Source organism: Salvelinus namaycush, chromosome 19, assembly GCF_016432855.1.
Source record: "Salvelinus namaycush isolate Seneca chromosome 19, SaNama_1.0, whole genome shotgun sequence".
Lineage (NCBI taxonomy): Eukaryota > Metazoa > Chordata > Actinopteri > Salmoniformes > Salmonidae > Salvelinus > Salvelinus namaycush.
Window position 1 is genome coordinate 24,041,461 of NC_052325.1, and position 15,373 is coordinate 24,056,833.

Genomic DNA, 15,373 nt, shown 5'->3' on the forward strand with positions numbered 1-15,373 from the left:
GATATGGGGCAAGAAGAGGGAGGGAGAGAGAGATATGGGGCAAGAAGAGATGGGAGGATGGAGAGATACGGGGCAAAAAAAGAGGGAGGGAGGGAGAGCGAGATATGGGGCAAGAATAAAGGGAGAAAGGGAGAGCAGGGTCAGCCATGCCCTAAGTGTCCAGGGATTTCTAATGTGCAACTGATGGTGATATTTGACCCATCATGATAGGACCCATATCATCGATGACCATGCATTAAGATACAAATAGGATTTAAGACGGATATAACTCACACTAGATTAGTTCTAAATTAGTTCTGTAAGACAAGACACATAAGAAACATGTTAACATCCCTTTCCATTGGTGACCCCCAAAGAAACTAATGGTTCTGACTCCTCCTGTATCAGGCTCCGTGTGTATAAGAAGGCTATCCCGGGGATGATGGCTCCGACAGACACGGTCGCCCTGTTTCTAGCTCCTAGCCAACTTAGCATTTATTTATTTTTTGTTCAGTGTGTGGCAGACGGCAGGGAGAGGTGAGGGGAGTGGTTATTGGGGGAAGAGATCTTGCAGCCTGCTGGCTCCACCCCCAAGCCTTATATGGACTTCCTGCCTCAACGAGGAGAGGCTGTGGATCATTAAGCCAGGGAGTGCTTGAAGATAAAAGAGGAAGCGGTCTGCACAAAGAGGAAGAGAATGGAGAGAAAAACGTGCGTTATGAAGAGTGGGAGAAGAGAGAACAATATCTGTGTGATTACCCATTGTGACCTGGACTGTCTGATTACGCCTCTTGTATACCGAACCGGATTGGCTGAGGACCCAAGTTTTAGGATTACCCCTGGTGAACGGAACGGACAACGAGAGCGGCTTGTGGACTGTGAGGTAATTGGTGAATTCCCCCTTCTTCCCCAGTATACAAAAATCCCTAATAAACTCCCCATTTGCATTCTAGTTGTGCTACTGGTGCATGTTTTGTTATTGAACTTGGTGATGTTGTAATGCTCGTCTGAAGAAGAGGACCAAGGTGCAGCGTGGTATGTGTTCATGATTCTTTATTAAATCCCAACTTCAAACAAAACAACAAAAGAACAACGAACGTCACGTTCCGTAGGCTACGCAGAGCTAACAAAAAACAACATCCCACAACCTAGGGTGGCAAAACAGGCTGCCTAAGTATGATTCCCAATCAGAGACAACGATAGACAGCTGTCCCTGATTGAGAACCATACCCGGCCAAAACATAGAAACACAAAACCTAGAAATAAAGAACATAGAATGCCCACCCAAATCACACCCTGACCAAACCAAATAGAGACATAAAAAGGCTCTCTAAGGTCAGGGCGAGACAGATGTGAAACCCCACACCCTTGAGCCTTCTACATATGGTGGAGAATGCGGGCACCCCAAACCAAGCTCAATAACAAAAAGACACGGAGCACAATGGAAGCATTGGTGAAACAGCTGGTGGAGGTGAACATAGCACAGCAGGCTATGCATCAGGAGCTGCTGGAGGAACAGTGTCAGCAGAAATGGCCCCATGAGCAATGGGCCAGCCTGCTAGCACCCTTCCTGTCAGGCGTGGCACAAAAGACCTATCAGGGTCTGTCGGTTGACCAGGTGACGCATTACGAGGTGCTGAAAAAGGAAATCCTGCGCCGGTATGGTTACACCCTGATTAGCAGGTCACAAAGATTCCATGATTGGGCGTATGATCCTACAGCCCCCCCCCCCGATCGCAAATGCATGATCTAATTAGGCTGGCCAAGAGCTGGCTAACTGCTGAACCCCTGACGCTCACGCCCATTGAGAAAGTGGGCATAGATCAATTTATACACTCTCTTCCGGTCGAAGCTAAACCGTTAGCCAGCCAAGCTAACCTGCAGGGCGCAGATCAGCTGGTGGAACTGGTGTAAGGACAACAGGTGGCTTTGGAGGCTCTGCGCAGAGGACAACCATGGAAGGCGGACCCTCCACTCGCCCAAAGGAGCGAAAAAGGGAGGAGGACCATGCCGGGACCCCGGCCAAGGATAGGGGGACACCCACAGTCAGCTCCCCGAGACGACACGCCTTCCTGAACCTGGACAGCAGGAAATGTGTGTGGTGAGCCGGGAGACATCGCCTGGAACTGTTTAAACCGCTATGTCCCGATCCCTTTAGCTTCAGCCAGTGAGGTAGCCAACGGGCGGCCCTGCGGCTTGCTGATGGCATGCTGGCCTAGGGAGAGTGGTCCTTCCCCTGTCACCCCGGTAAGAGCCAATGGGAAGGACACCACGGCACTTGTGGACTCCGGGAGTATGGTGACCCTGGTCCGAGCTGATGTCGCCCAGTCCTCGAACCTGGCGGAGACCGTGGCCATTATGTGCATACACGGTGAGACCAAGGACTACCCTACTACACTCTTCCACCTACAGACCACAAAGGGACAACACATGGGACCAGTGGGAGTCGTCCCAAACCTGCCTGTCTCGGTCCTTATCAGGAGGGATTTCCCGATGTTCCGCCAATTGTGGACCAGTATGTCCGGAGACGTGGGGAACCGAGGGAACCAGAAGGGAGGAGGAAGGCGGAGAGGTGGGAGAGACGCCAGGAGAGGGATGCCCGGATGTGTGGATTCCAGGAAGTGGACCCCCAGGCGTCAACTGACCCCCTCTCAGAGGGGGACTCTGTTGAAGCCAGACTGGAGAGAGAGGTGGCGAGTCGGAAGACATGTTCCCGATTGACCATGAGGTGGCGCCAGAGCCCGCCTCTCTAGCGGGCCGGTTTGGCACAACCCAACTGGAGGATTCCAACTTGGCCAGCGCTCTCCAGCAGGTGACCATGGTGGACGGAAAGCCCGTGGATGGGTAAGTCAAATCGCCTACCCCCATTTTTCTATAAAGAAGAAGTTCCTATATCAGGTCGTGAAGAAGAATGACGAATGTATGGAGTTGTTGTTGGTGTCCCGTCCCTTTGTACCGTCTGTCCTGCATTTGGCGCACTCCCACCTTCTTGGGGCTCACCTAGGGGTGAAGAAGACCTTAGACAGGATCAAGGCACGGTTTTAAGGACCGGGGGTGAAGAGAGCAGTGAAAGAATACTGCCGCAGTTGCCCGGAGTTCCAGCAGGTGGTGCCAAAACCCCATTATCGCAGTCCCTTAATTCTCCTACCATTATTTCAGTCCCTTTCAGCAGGATTGCGATGGACCTGGTGGGACCTCTACCAAAGAGCAACCGAGGCCACCTATACATTCTGGTGATTCTGGATTATGTCATCAGGTACCCAGAAGCCATTCCCCTGTGCACCATGGCCACCAAGGGAATCGCACGTGAGTTGGTCATCCTGTTCTCCCGAGTAGGCATCCCCAACAAGATATTGACCGACCAGGTTACCCCATTCATGTCGCGAATCATGAAGGATCTATGCAAGCTAATGAAAATAACCCAGTTGCACACCTCAGTGTTTTTCCCGCAGACCGATAGGTTGGTGGAAAGGTTTAATCGAACCCTGAAGCAGATGATAAAGAAGGTGATGGAGGCTGATGGAATTAATTGGGACCAGCTGCTACCTTACCTGATGTTCTCGATCCGAGTAGTGCCCCAAGCTTCAACAGGATTCTCTCCCTTCGAACTCCTGTACGGGAGGCGACCCCGAGGACTGCTGGATGTGGATAAAGAAGCCTGGGAACAAAAACTGTCTTGGCGGCATACATCGACGATATTGTGGTACATGGGAGCGAGTGGGAGACACATCTAAACCAGGGGAGCGCAGTACTGCAGGCCTTACGGGAGGCGGGGCTAACAGCGAATCCAAAGAAATGTCGGCTCAGCCTGCGGGAGGCTGAGTACCTGGGGTACACGATCGGGAGGTGATGTGTCAAACCCCAGGTGAAGAAAGTCGAGGCGATTTGGGACTGGCACCGCCCCCTCACCAAGAAGCAGGTACGCACATTTGGGGGGTTGGCTAGTTACTACCGGAGATTTATTCCCCACTTTGCCTACCTAGCCAGCCACCTGACAGATCTGACCAGGAGCCGTCTGCCCGCCCAGGTGACATGGACCAAGGAGACGGAGAAAGCCTTCCAGGACCTAAAGGGAGCACTGTGTTCTGGACCTGTGCTGCTGACCCCGGACATCTCCAAACCATTGGTGGTACCGACCGATGCGTTCGAAACCGTGGTAGATGCCGTCCTATCACAGCTACAAGAAGGTGAGGAACACCCAGTCATGTACATTAGCCGGAAGCCGTTGCCACGGGAACAAAGATATTCCACTGTGGAGAAAGAATGTCTAGCAATAAAGTGGGCGCTGAAAACGCTGAAACCACTGGTTTGGATGTCACGGAATAAGGACAGTAACGCCCGGGTCACCCACTGGTTCCTATCCTTACAGCCCTTCGCTTTCTCTGTCGTCCACAGATCAGGTGCAGCCCATGAAAATGCCAACGCTCTCTCCAGGAGGGATGCTCTAGGGAGCTGGACTGAAGGCGGGGGGTGTGTGGCAGACGGCCGGGAGAGGTGAGGGGAGTGGTTATTGAGGGGAGATATCTTGCATCCCGCTGGCTCAACCCCCAAGCCTTCAATGGACTTCCTGTCCCAACGAGGCGAGGCTCTGGATCATTAAGCCAGGGAGTGCTTGAAGATAAAAGAGGAAGCGGTCTGCACAAAGAGGAAGAGAATGGAGAGAAAGACATGCGTAATGAAGAGTGGGAGAAGAGAGAAAAATATCTGTGTGATTACTCGTTGTGACCTGGACTGTCTGATTACCCCCCTTGTGTACCGGATTGGCTGAGGACCCGAGTTTTAGGATTACCCCTGGAGAATGGAACGGACAACGGGAACGACTTGTGGACTGTGAGGTAATTGGTGAATTCCCCCTTCTTCCCCAGTATACAAAAATCCCTAATAAACTCCCCATTTGCATTCTAGTTGTGCTACTGGTGCATGTTTTGTTATTGAACTTGGTGACTTGGAAACCCCACACCCTTGAGCCTGCTACAAGTGTTATTTCTTACATTATTTGCTCAGAAAGTTTATTGTATTGTCTAGACAGAAATAACTTTTGGATATTCGATCGGCGGTCACTCACCAGAAATTCGACTTCCCTGACCTGGATCCTTTATTTGAACATCCCGAGGTAACTCTGTTCATCCCGGGAGCAGCACCAAAATGCAGATGCCGAAGAAGAGGTAGAAGGAGTGAGGTCCTAGTCAGACTCAGGCGGAGTGCATACCATCCACCGCTTCCGAGTATATTACTTGCTAACGTTCAGTCCTTGGACAATAAAGTAGACAAGCTCAGGGCAAGGATCTCCTTCCAGAGAGACATCAGGGACTGTAATATACACTGTTTTACGGAATCATGGCTTTCTCTGGATACATTGCCCCCATCAATTCAGCCACCGGATTTCTCTGCCCATCGCGCGGACAGGAAGAAAGAACTCTCCGGGAAAAAGAAAGCGGAAGGGTATGTTTCATGATTAACAACTCATGGTGTGATTGTGGTAACGTACAGGAACTCAAGTCCATTTGTTCTTCCGATCTGGAATATCTCACCATCAAAAGCAGACCGCATTACCACCCGAGATAATTTTCTTCAGTCATCGTCACCGCCGTGCATATATTCCCCCTAAAGCAAACACCGCTACGGCTCTCAAGGAACTAAACTGGACTATGTGCAAACTGGAAACTACATATCCTGAGGCCGCATTTATTGAAGCTGTGGACTTAAATATTAGCACAAACTCGAAAAAGTTCTGTGACACTGTAAAGTCCAGGGAGAATAAGAGCACCTCCTCCCAGCTGCCCACTGCATTGAGGCTAGGAAACACTGTCACCACCGATAAATACATGATAATTGAGAATTTCAATAAGCATTTTTATACGGCTGGCCATGCTTTCCACCTGGCTACCCCTAACCCGGTCAACAGCCCTTCACCCCCCACAGCAACTTGCCCAAGCCTCCCCCATTTCTCCTTCACCCAAATCCAGATAGCTGATGTTCTGAAAGAGCTGCAAAATCTGGACCCCTACAAATTAGCCGGGCTAGACAATCTGGATCCTCTCTTTCTAAAATTATCCGCCAAAATTGTTGCAACCCCTATTACTAGCCTGTTCAACCTCTCTTTCGTATCGTCTGAGATCCCCAAAGAACGGAAAGCTGCCGCTGTCATCCCCCTCTTCGAAAGCCAAGTTAACAAACAGATCACCGACCATTTCGAATACCACCGTACCTTCTCCGCTATGCAATCTGGTTTCAGAGCTGTAAAAGCCTCAAACAAGTTTCTAAAGACGGTTGACATATAGTGGAAGCCTTAGGAAGTGCAACATGACCAATATCCCACTGTATCTTCAATAGGGGCTGAGTTGAAAATCGACCAACCTCAGATTTCCCACTTCCTGGTTGGATTTCTTCTCAGGTTTTTGCCTGCCATATGAGTTCTGTTATACTCACAGGCATCATTCAAACAGTTTTAGAAACTTCAGAGTGTTTTCTGTCCAATTGTACTAATAATATGCATATATTAGCAACTGGGACTGAGGAGCAGGCAGTTTACTCTGGGCACCTCTGGGCACCTTATTCATCCAAGCTACTCAATACTGCCCCCAGCCATAAGAAGTTTTTAAGACCCTCACAAACGTCTACAGATGCACCATGGAGAGCATCTTGTCAGGCTGTAGCACCGCCTGGTACGGCAACTGCACCGCCAGCAACCGCAGGGTTCTCCAAAGGGTGGTGCGGTCAGCCCAATGCATCACCAGGGGCACGCTACCATCTAGAAGGCGTACAGGTGCTTCAAAGCTTGGACCGAGAGACTGAGAAAAAACTTCTATCTCCAGGCCATCAGACTGTTAAACAGTCACCACTAGCCGGCCTCCGCCCAGTACCCTGCCCTGAACCTTAGTCACTGTTTTAGCTGGCTACCACCCGGTACTCTACCCAGCACCTTAGAGACTGCTGCCCTATGTACAGCGTCATTGAACACTGGGGCGACAGGTAGCCTAGTGGTAGAGAGTTGGACTAGTAACCGAAAGGTTGCAAGATCGAATCCCCGAACTGACAAGGTAAAAGTCTGTCGTTCTGCCCCTGAACAAGGCAGTTGTTTCTAGGCCGTCATTGAAAATAAGATTTTGTTCTTAACTGATATGCCAAGTTAAATAAAGGTAAAATAAAAAAATTTGACATACTGTTTTTCCCACTATATACTGTATGTATATACAGTATTCTAGTCATGGCTCTACCTATATAACTGTTGTGCTCTACACATCTCTTATATACTGTCCATGCTGTCTTTGCACACCATTTTATATATTTATATATGTGTGTGTGTATGTATGTATGTGTATATAATATATATATATATATATACAGTTGAAGTCGGAAGTTTACATACACCTTAGCCAAATACATTTAAACTCAGTTTTTCCACAATTCCTGACATTTAATCCTAGTAAAAATTCCCTGTCTTAGGTCAGTTAGGATACGTTGCTCAATTGGTATCAAGAGACCTAATGTGTGCCAGGAAAACATTCCCCCCACCACCGCCACCAGCCTGTACCGTTGACACCAGTCAGAATGGGGCCATGGACTCAAATTAAATTTTATTTGTCCATGCGCCAAATACAACAAGTGTAGACCTTACAGTGAAATGCTTACTTACAAGCCCTTAACTCGTACTGCTTACGCAAAATCCTGACTCTGCCTTCAGTATGACGCAACAGGAACCAGGATTCAGCAATGGCAGCAATGGCCCATCCGTGACAAGGACCAACGAGTTGTGCGTTCCAAGATGCCGTTCTGCACACCGCTGTTGTACTGCGTCTGTTTGTGGCCCGCCTGTTAGCTTGCACTATCCTTGCCATCCTTGCCTGTTTTCACCCACAGGGCTGCCGCTGACTGAATGTTTTTTTGTTTGTCGCACCATTCTGGGTTAACCCTAGTCACTGTCATTAACCCTAGTCACTGGCACCAACGATCATACCACGCTCAAAGTCACTTAGGTCACTTATTTTGCCCATTCTTACGTTCAATCAAACAGTAACTGGATGCCTGTCTGCCTGCTTTATATAGCAAGCCACGGCAACGTAGCAATTGGCCACTGTGTATATTTATATACCGGTTTCTGACATTGCTCATTATGATATTTCTATTTATTTTTGGGGGGTGTTATGTGTGTATTGTTTAGTATTTTGTTGCTAGGTATTATTGCAATGTTGGAGCTAGAAACATAAGCATTTCGCTGCACCTGCGATACCATATGCAAATCTGTATCATATGCAAACAATAAACCTTGATTTGAATTTGTTGCTATCAGTCAGGAGTCAGGACTGGGGTACCCTCACAACATGCTCCTATCATCACACATGGATCTTATTTGAGAGAGGTAAAAGGTGACCTTTTAGTGCGTGACCATTGACCCTAACCTGACCTTAACCTCAATGCCTGTTTACACACAGTCTGTTCACCTCTGTGCTCCTGTGAACACGCCACGTGTATGATGCATGTCATTATGCCACGCTTACAGTCTCTCTCTCTGTCTCTCTCTATCCATCCCTCCCTCCCGCCATCTCTCTCTCTCCGCTCCAGGGAATGCATCGAATGCCGGCTTTTCAGCTCTGGAAGACTGTCCGACAACCAGACCTGCCAGCGGCTATGCAAGGATGAGATCATCACCGTGGAAACGCTTAGTGAGTAAACAACACACTGACTGTGGTTCCTTTAACATCAGCTAGCCTGCAGACACACATATCAATGTCTGTGGTTAGCGTCTGCAACACTTTCAGTTGTGTCAATGCATTACATACTGTACCTCTTCCCTTGTCCATGTCTGTTAGCTGTCCCCTACTCTTACTGGGCACAGCCTCGCGAAAACATGCCATACATACAATTGTTACAGCTCTTTTAGATAATGTGACATGACCCAGCTGCTCTGACAGGGTAGCTTCAGACCAAAGTAAAGCACACTCATGAACACACACAGTGTCTGGCCATCTCTGTGCTAATACAGCCCCCACGTCACATGTATGTATTTAAGCCGGCACCATCTCTACAGCAAAGCATGGTGGTGGCAGCATCATGCTGTGGGAATGTTTTTCAGCGACAGGGACTGGGATACTAGTCAGGAATGGAGCAAAGTACAGAGAGATCCTTAAAGAAAACCTGCTCTCAGGACCTCAGACTGGGGCCAAGGTTCACCTTCCAACAGGACTACGACCCTAAGCACACAGCCAAGACAACACAGGAGTGGCTTCAGGACAAGTCTCTGGATGTCCTTGAGTGGCCCAATCAGAGCCCGGACTTGAACCCGATTGAACATTTCTGAAAAGACCTGAAAATAGCTGTGCAGCTCCCCATCCAACCTGACAGAGCTTGAGAGGATCTGCAGAGAAGAATGGGAGAAACTCCCCAAATACAGGTGTGCCAGGCTTGTCGCGTCATACCCAAGAAGACTCGATGCTGTAATTGCTGCCAAAGGTGCTTCAACAAAGTACTGAGTAAAGGGTCTGAATACTTGTGTAAATGATATTTCAGTTTTTGAATTTTTAAAAAATGTGCATGTATTTCTGAAAACCTGTTTTTGCTTTGTCATTATGGGGTATTGTGTGTAGATTGATGAGGGGGGGAAAAAACAATTTAATACATTTTAGAATAAAGCTGTAACATAACAAAATGTGGAAAAATCAAGGGGTCTGAATACTTTCCGAATGCACTGTATGCGCAAACTGTTTTGACTGGGAAGCATGCCACAGGTTTAGATGCAGCCCTGCCTACATCCTCCCTACCGCGCCCTCAAAACAAACATGTAACTTTACCTGCAACCATAAAGCTAAACTGTCATCGCGTGATGTCTTTTAAAAGCATGGCCCGTAAGTGGAACAGAGTCCCAGGGCTTTTAAACGTAAAAAAAGCTTTTCACTCCACCTCAGCATTGTGGGATATATTTGACTTGTGCCTAGGAATGTATTAATAAGTTAATGGTAGTTGTCTGGGAATTATCATGATGGCATGCCTGGCGGAGACGTAGACACTTTGGCTCATGATTTGAAGGGCTTGTTAAACTATTTTAAGGCCCTTCCCTCTGTGTCGCCCGGCCCAGCTCTGCCCTCCCTGTTCCAGGGCTGCTCTGTTTTACTGCATTCTCTCTCTGCTATTCCAACCATCTGACTTCCCCTAATGGACTCCTCATGTACATTCCGGGAACTTATCTTTCGCCAAAAGCGAAGGGGATAAGGAAGGGCTGGAGGTGGCTATGGGGGAAAAGCAAGGGGGAAAGGCTGGAGGTAGTCTGTCTCCTCAGTCAATCCCCAAGGCAGTTAGAATATTTGAATAATAAAGAGTTCGCAAAAACAAGGACAAGAAAGCAAAGCAAATCTCTGTCCTTACCGTGGAGTGCAATCATTCACTATCCAAGAGTGCTTTCCCAATAAAATAATACATGTTGATCTGTTTTTGCACAATGTTGTGCTGTTGGATATCTCCCCATTCTCTTGTTTTCTTTCTTCTCTCTCTCTCCTCCCTCTCTCCCTGAAGCAGTACGTTTAGCCAGCTGTTTTATTGCATGTGTCTCAGCAGCGCCTCCCTCTCTCTGTGAAGCTGTACGTTTAGCCAGCTGTTTTATTGCTTGTGTCTCAGCAGCGCCTCCCTCTCTCTCTTTTCTCCCCTCTCACAGAAACAGACGACCCCAACGCTGTCCTCTGCCTGTACAAGACGGAGAACGAATGTGTGATGAAGTTCACGTACTCTGAACACACCAACGGCATGTCAGTCCTCACAGCTCTCAAAGAGCCAGGTCAGTACTGGTCAAAGACTATCCTCTGCTACAGAAAACATGGACATAACCCATCAGCCAACCGCTTCTCCTCATACATTCATTTTCACAGAAATGGAGGAAGAAAACACAAACACAGAAGGCCATGTGTTGCTGATGTACGAAAATAGACCCTATCTGTTTATTATTATGAGTCTGTGCTGGGCCTCTTGTGCACATGCATTCTATTGGACAGTGTGAGGATGATATTAGATTTATATGTCATCGTGTAAACAAAGGCCTGTTTTTTAAGAGCCATTGTTTATATTTGTTTGTGACTTTCCTGTGTATATATCCCTTCCTGTCTTTGTATCCTGTCCATGCCCTTTTCTATGTTTCTGGTCTGTCTCTTGCCTATATCGGTCTGTTTCTATGTTCCTGTCTATATATATCTCTTTCTATATTTGTCTTGTCGATCTGTCTATTTCTATGTTCTGAAGTGGACCAGGTTGAGAGCTCCTTGGTGTCCACATCACCAACAAACTATCATGGTCCAAACACACCAAGTCAGTCGTGAAGAGGGCCCGACAAAACCTATTCCCCCTCAGGAGACTGGAAAGATTTGGCATGGGTCCTCAGATCCTCAAAAAAGTCTACAGCTGCACCATCGAGAGCATCCTGACTGGTTGCATCACTGCCTGGTATGGCAACTGCTCGGCTTCCAACTGCAAGGCACTACAGAGGGTAGTGCGTACGGCCCAGTACACCACTAGTGCCAAGCTTCCTGCCGTTCAGGACCTCTATACCAGGCGGTGTCAGAGGAAGGCCCTAAAAATTGTCAAAGACTCCAGCCACCCTAGTCATAGACTGTTCTCTCTGCTACCGCACGGCAAGCAGTACCGGCGCTCGCCAAGTCTAGGTCCAAGAGGCTTCTAAACAGCTTCTACCCCCAAGCCATAAGACTCCTGAACAGCTAATCAAATGGCTACCCAGACTATTTGCATCCCCCCCCCCCCCCCCCCCACACTTTTACACTGCTGCTGCTCCTCCTCTGTTTATTATCTATGCGTAGTCACTTTAATAGCTCTACCTACATGTACATATTACCTCGACTAACTGGTGCCCCCGCACATTGACTCTGTACCGGGACCTCCTGTATATAGCCTCGCTACTGTTATTTTACTGCTGCTCTTTAATTATTTGTTACTTTCATTTTTTACATACCTATTTTTTACTTAACACTTATTTTTCTTAATACTGCATTGTTGGTTAAGGGCTTGTAATTAAGCATTTCACTGTAAAGTCTACACCTGTTGTATTCGGCGCATGTGACAAATACAATTTTATTTGAAATATCTCTATTTTGGGGCCTCCCGGGTGGCGCAGTGGTCTAGGGCACTGCATCGCAGTGCTAACTGCGCCACCAGAGTCTCTGGGTTCGCGCCCAGGCTCTGTCGCAGCCGGCCGCGACCGGGAGGTCCGTGGGGCGACGCACAATTGGCATAGCGTCGTCCGGGTTAGGGAGGGTTTGGCCGGTAGGGATATCCTTGTCTCATCGCGCTCCAGCGACTCCTGTGGCGGGCCGGGCGCAGTGCGCGCTAACCAAGGGGGCCAGGTACACGGTGTTTCCTCCGACACATTGGTGCGGCTGGCTTCCGGGTTGGAGGCGCGCTGTGTTAAGAAGCAGTGCAGCTTGGTTGGGTTGTGCTTCGGAGGACGCATGGCTTTCGACCTTCGTCTCTCCCGAGCCCGTACGGGAGTTGTAGCGATGAGACAAGATAGTAATTACTAGCGATTGGATACCACGAAAATTGGGGAGAAAATGGGATAAAATTTTTAAAAAAGAAATTTAAAAATTTAAAAAAATAAATATCTCTATTTTTCCTGTCTGTCTGTCTATTTCAATGTTCCTGTCTATATCTCTTGTTCTATATTTGTCTTAATCTTTGAGTATTTTCTTTGTTCCTGTGTATATCAGATTTTTTATAACCTTTGTTTTATGTTTGTTTGTTTGCCTCTCCTCCCGTCTCCAGAGTGTGGCGCAGCGCCGGACGCCATGACGGTCCTCCTGGCGGTGGTGGGCAGTATCCTACTGGTGGGCATCGTGCTGCTAGCCATCTGGAAGCTGGTCATCACCGTGCACGACCGCAGAGAGTTCGCCCGCTTCCAAAGCGCACGCTCCCGCGCACGATATGAGATGGTGAGGAAGGGGTATAACCTGCCTACTTCAGTGATTTACATATGAAATACATTTTTTGCCAAATAGTGTAAGTTATGGGAATCATTGAGAAGGATAACTGTCCTATCTATTACTGACTACAGTATCTATCAAATGAAAAGCTGTGAATTACTGTTACTGACTGTTTTGGGCCAGAGTAAATCTATAGAAGTAATGAGACACTTGCATGTCTGAGAAGGATAGGATATATGCACATTCCATTTTAAATGTTGAGATGTAATGTAGACGTCTGACAGTTGTGGAATTTCAAGGTCATTGAATCTTATTGTGGTGTATGTTTGGAACAGTTTCCATATATCATAACACTCCAGCTAACTGAAGACATATGTAGAATCTGGGATGGGAACATAGTTGTGTATGATACAATCGGTATGACCACTTAAATGTGATCAGTGTGAACAGCCTAAGTTGAAGCATCCGCAGGAGAAAAAACATATGTTGATTGAAACCATCAGATGTCTTCATGGACAACAGAGCTGTCACTTAGGTGGAGAGCTGTTTGGAAAACTGACTGTTCCAAAGTTCAGAGGCTGCACCTCAAATGTCCACCCTGCCTCGATATGTGCATTTTAATCAACTGACTGACCCATTTTTCTCCCCCCCCTCAGGCCTCCAACCCCGTGTACAAGCAGCCCATCTCCAACGACTATGTAGAAACCGATTTCACTATGTACAGCAAGTCTTACAACGGAGCAGCCCACTGACCTCCTCCACACGGGGTGTTGGTGTGGCGGGGGGCACGGCAGGACCGGTCCAAGTAGAGAACCAAGAGGGTTGGGAAATGAAGAAATGAACTCAACCATCTATCTGATCTGCCAAAGACTTATGACGGACTGAAACAGAAGTGAAAATAGTAGTCTGGATTGTTTCTGGGGAACCTGTGGCCTTTTCTCTCCCTGACTGAGAAGGGAAATTACCCACTGCCATGACGTGATGAGATGTGAGTGAAAGCTCTGGTCTGCCCTGTGTGCTTTACTGAGCTCTGGTCTGCCCTGTGTGCTTTACTGAGCTCTGGTCTGCCCTGTGTGATTTACTGATGTCAGTAGAATACAGCCCAGAGGACGAGCAACAACATTCATGGACTCTTGGTCTGGAACTTGTTTAAAGAAGACAAAGATAATAATATGTGCTCCTCCGAGTCTTTTCTCCAACTAACAAGCAGATGTTATATAAACAAAATGGACTTCGTAGACAGAACAATGAAACCATGTCTGTCACTGACAATATGAGTGAATTTACCAACTTTTAAGTACATAAACCATAACTCCTCCTTCACATAAGCAGCAATATATACATTGTACAGACAGACAAGGCATCAACTTATATATTATTATTTTTTACTCTGAAAAATGCCTTTCCTGACAGTCAACTATGCATCCTCCTTCATAACAAGTGGAAATATTCAATAATGTAACGTTACATCAGCAGGAGTCGTTCAGGTTCATGACATAAAAAGAGCACATATTTTTGGATGACGTTGACATCATGGTACTAAACATTAAAAGAGCACTAGTTTTCTTATCCTTGTTTTACACGACAGATGATGATGTTATTAGGAGAGTCTCATAAAGTGACTAAGAATCTCTATTCTCATTGTGTTGTTGTTACACGCCATTTGCACTCTAGTCTTGATCTGTTTAGTTAGCCTGGACCCAGATCTGTTTGGGCTGTATCCAACCCCTATGGTCATTGTCATTGCCAAACAAATAGATACATTTGGATACAGCACTAAGAGATTTGGCCCCAGGCTACTATTAAGTATGGCTGCAGTAACCCTGCTGTCATGATGTGAGGGTGGGTGGATTGGTGGAGAGGCTGGTGAAGGACTCTTAGCTGTGTTGCCATTGGACATAACTCTCTCTCACCCGTTTCCACAGGAAGAGGCAGGACTTTAACATGGCACTGGAGTAATGAAAGTGCTTCAGTATGAGTTGGGAGGGATGACCCCTCGTCAAATGTGTTCTGTGACCTTTTTTGTGATGGTGAGCAGTGTGTGTGAGAGACAGACAAAGGGCGGAGAGAAGGAGTGTGTGCGTGCCAGCGTGAGTGCGTGTGAGAGTGTTTGAGACAAAGGGGGGAGAGAGAGAGAGTGTTTGAGACGGGGAGAGAGTGAGTTTGAGACGGGGAGAGAGTGAGTTTGAGACGGGGAGAGCGAGAGAGAGAAAGAGAGTGTGTTTGAGAGAGGGAGAGAGTGTTGAGACGGGGAGAGAGAGAGTGTGTTTGAGACAAAGGGAGAGAGAGAGTGTGTTTGAGACAAAGGGAGAGAGAGAGTGTGTTTGAGACAAAGGGAGAGAGAGAGTGGGTTTGAGACAAAGGGAGAGAGAGCGTGTGTTTGAGACAAAGGGAGAGAGAGCGTGTGTTTGAGACAAAGGGAGAGAGAGCGTGTGTTTGAGACAAAGGGAGAGAGAGAGTGTGTTTGAGACAAAGGGAGA

General features: G+C 47.6%; 1 protein-coding gene across 1 annotated transcript in view; it reads left to right on the top strand.

Moving 5' to 3' along the window:
- LOC120064251 (integrin beta-5-like) overlaps positions 1-14,526 on the top strand; it is an 85,590-nt gene extending 71,064 nt beyond the window's left edge. The window contains exons 12-15 of the mRNA XM_039014687.1: positions 8,542-8,642; positions 10,625-10,744; positions 12,736-12,902; positions 13,550-14,526. Of these exons, the coding sequence (XP_038870615.1) occupies positions 8,542-8,642; positions 10,625-10,744; positions 12,736-12,902; positions 13,550-13,645 (484 nt within the window). The 3' untranslated portion in view covers positions 13,646-14,526. The remainder of the gene's footprint in view (positions 1-8,541; positions 8,643-10,624; positions 10,745-12,735; positions 12,903-13,549) is intronic.
- The last annotated feature ends 847 nt before the right edge of the window (positions 14,527-15,373 follow it).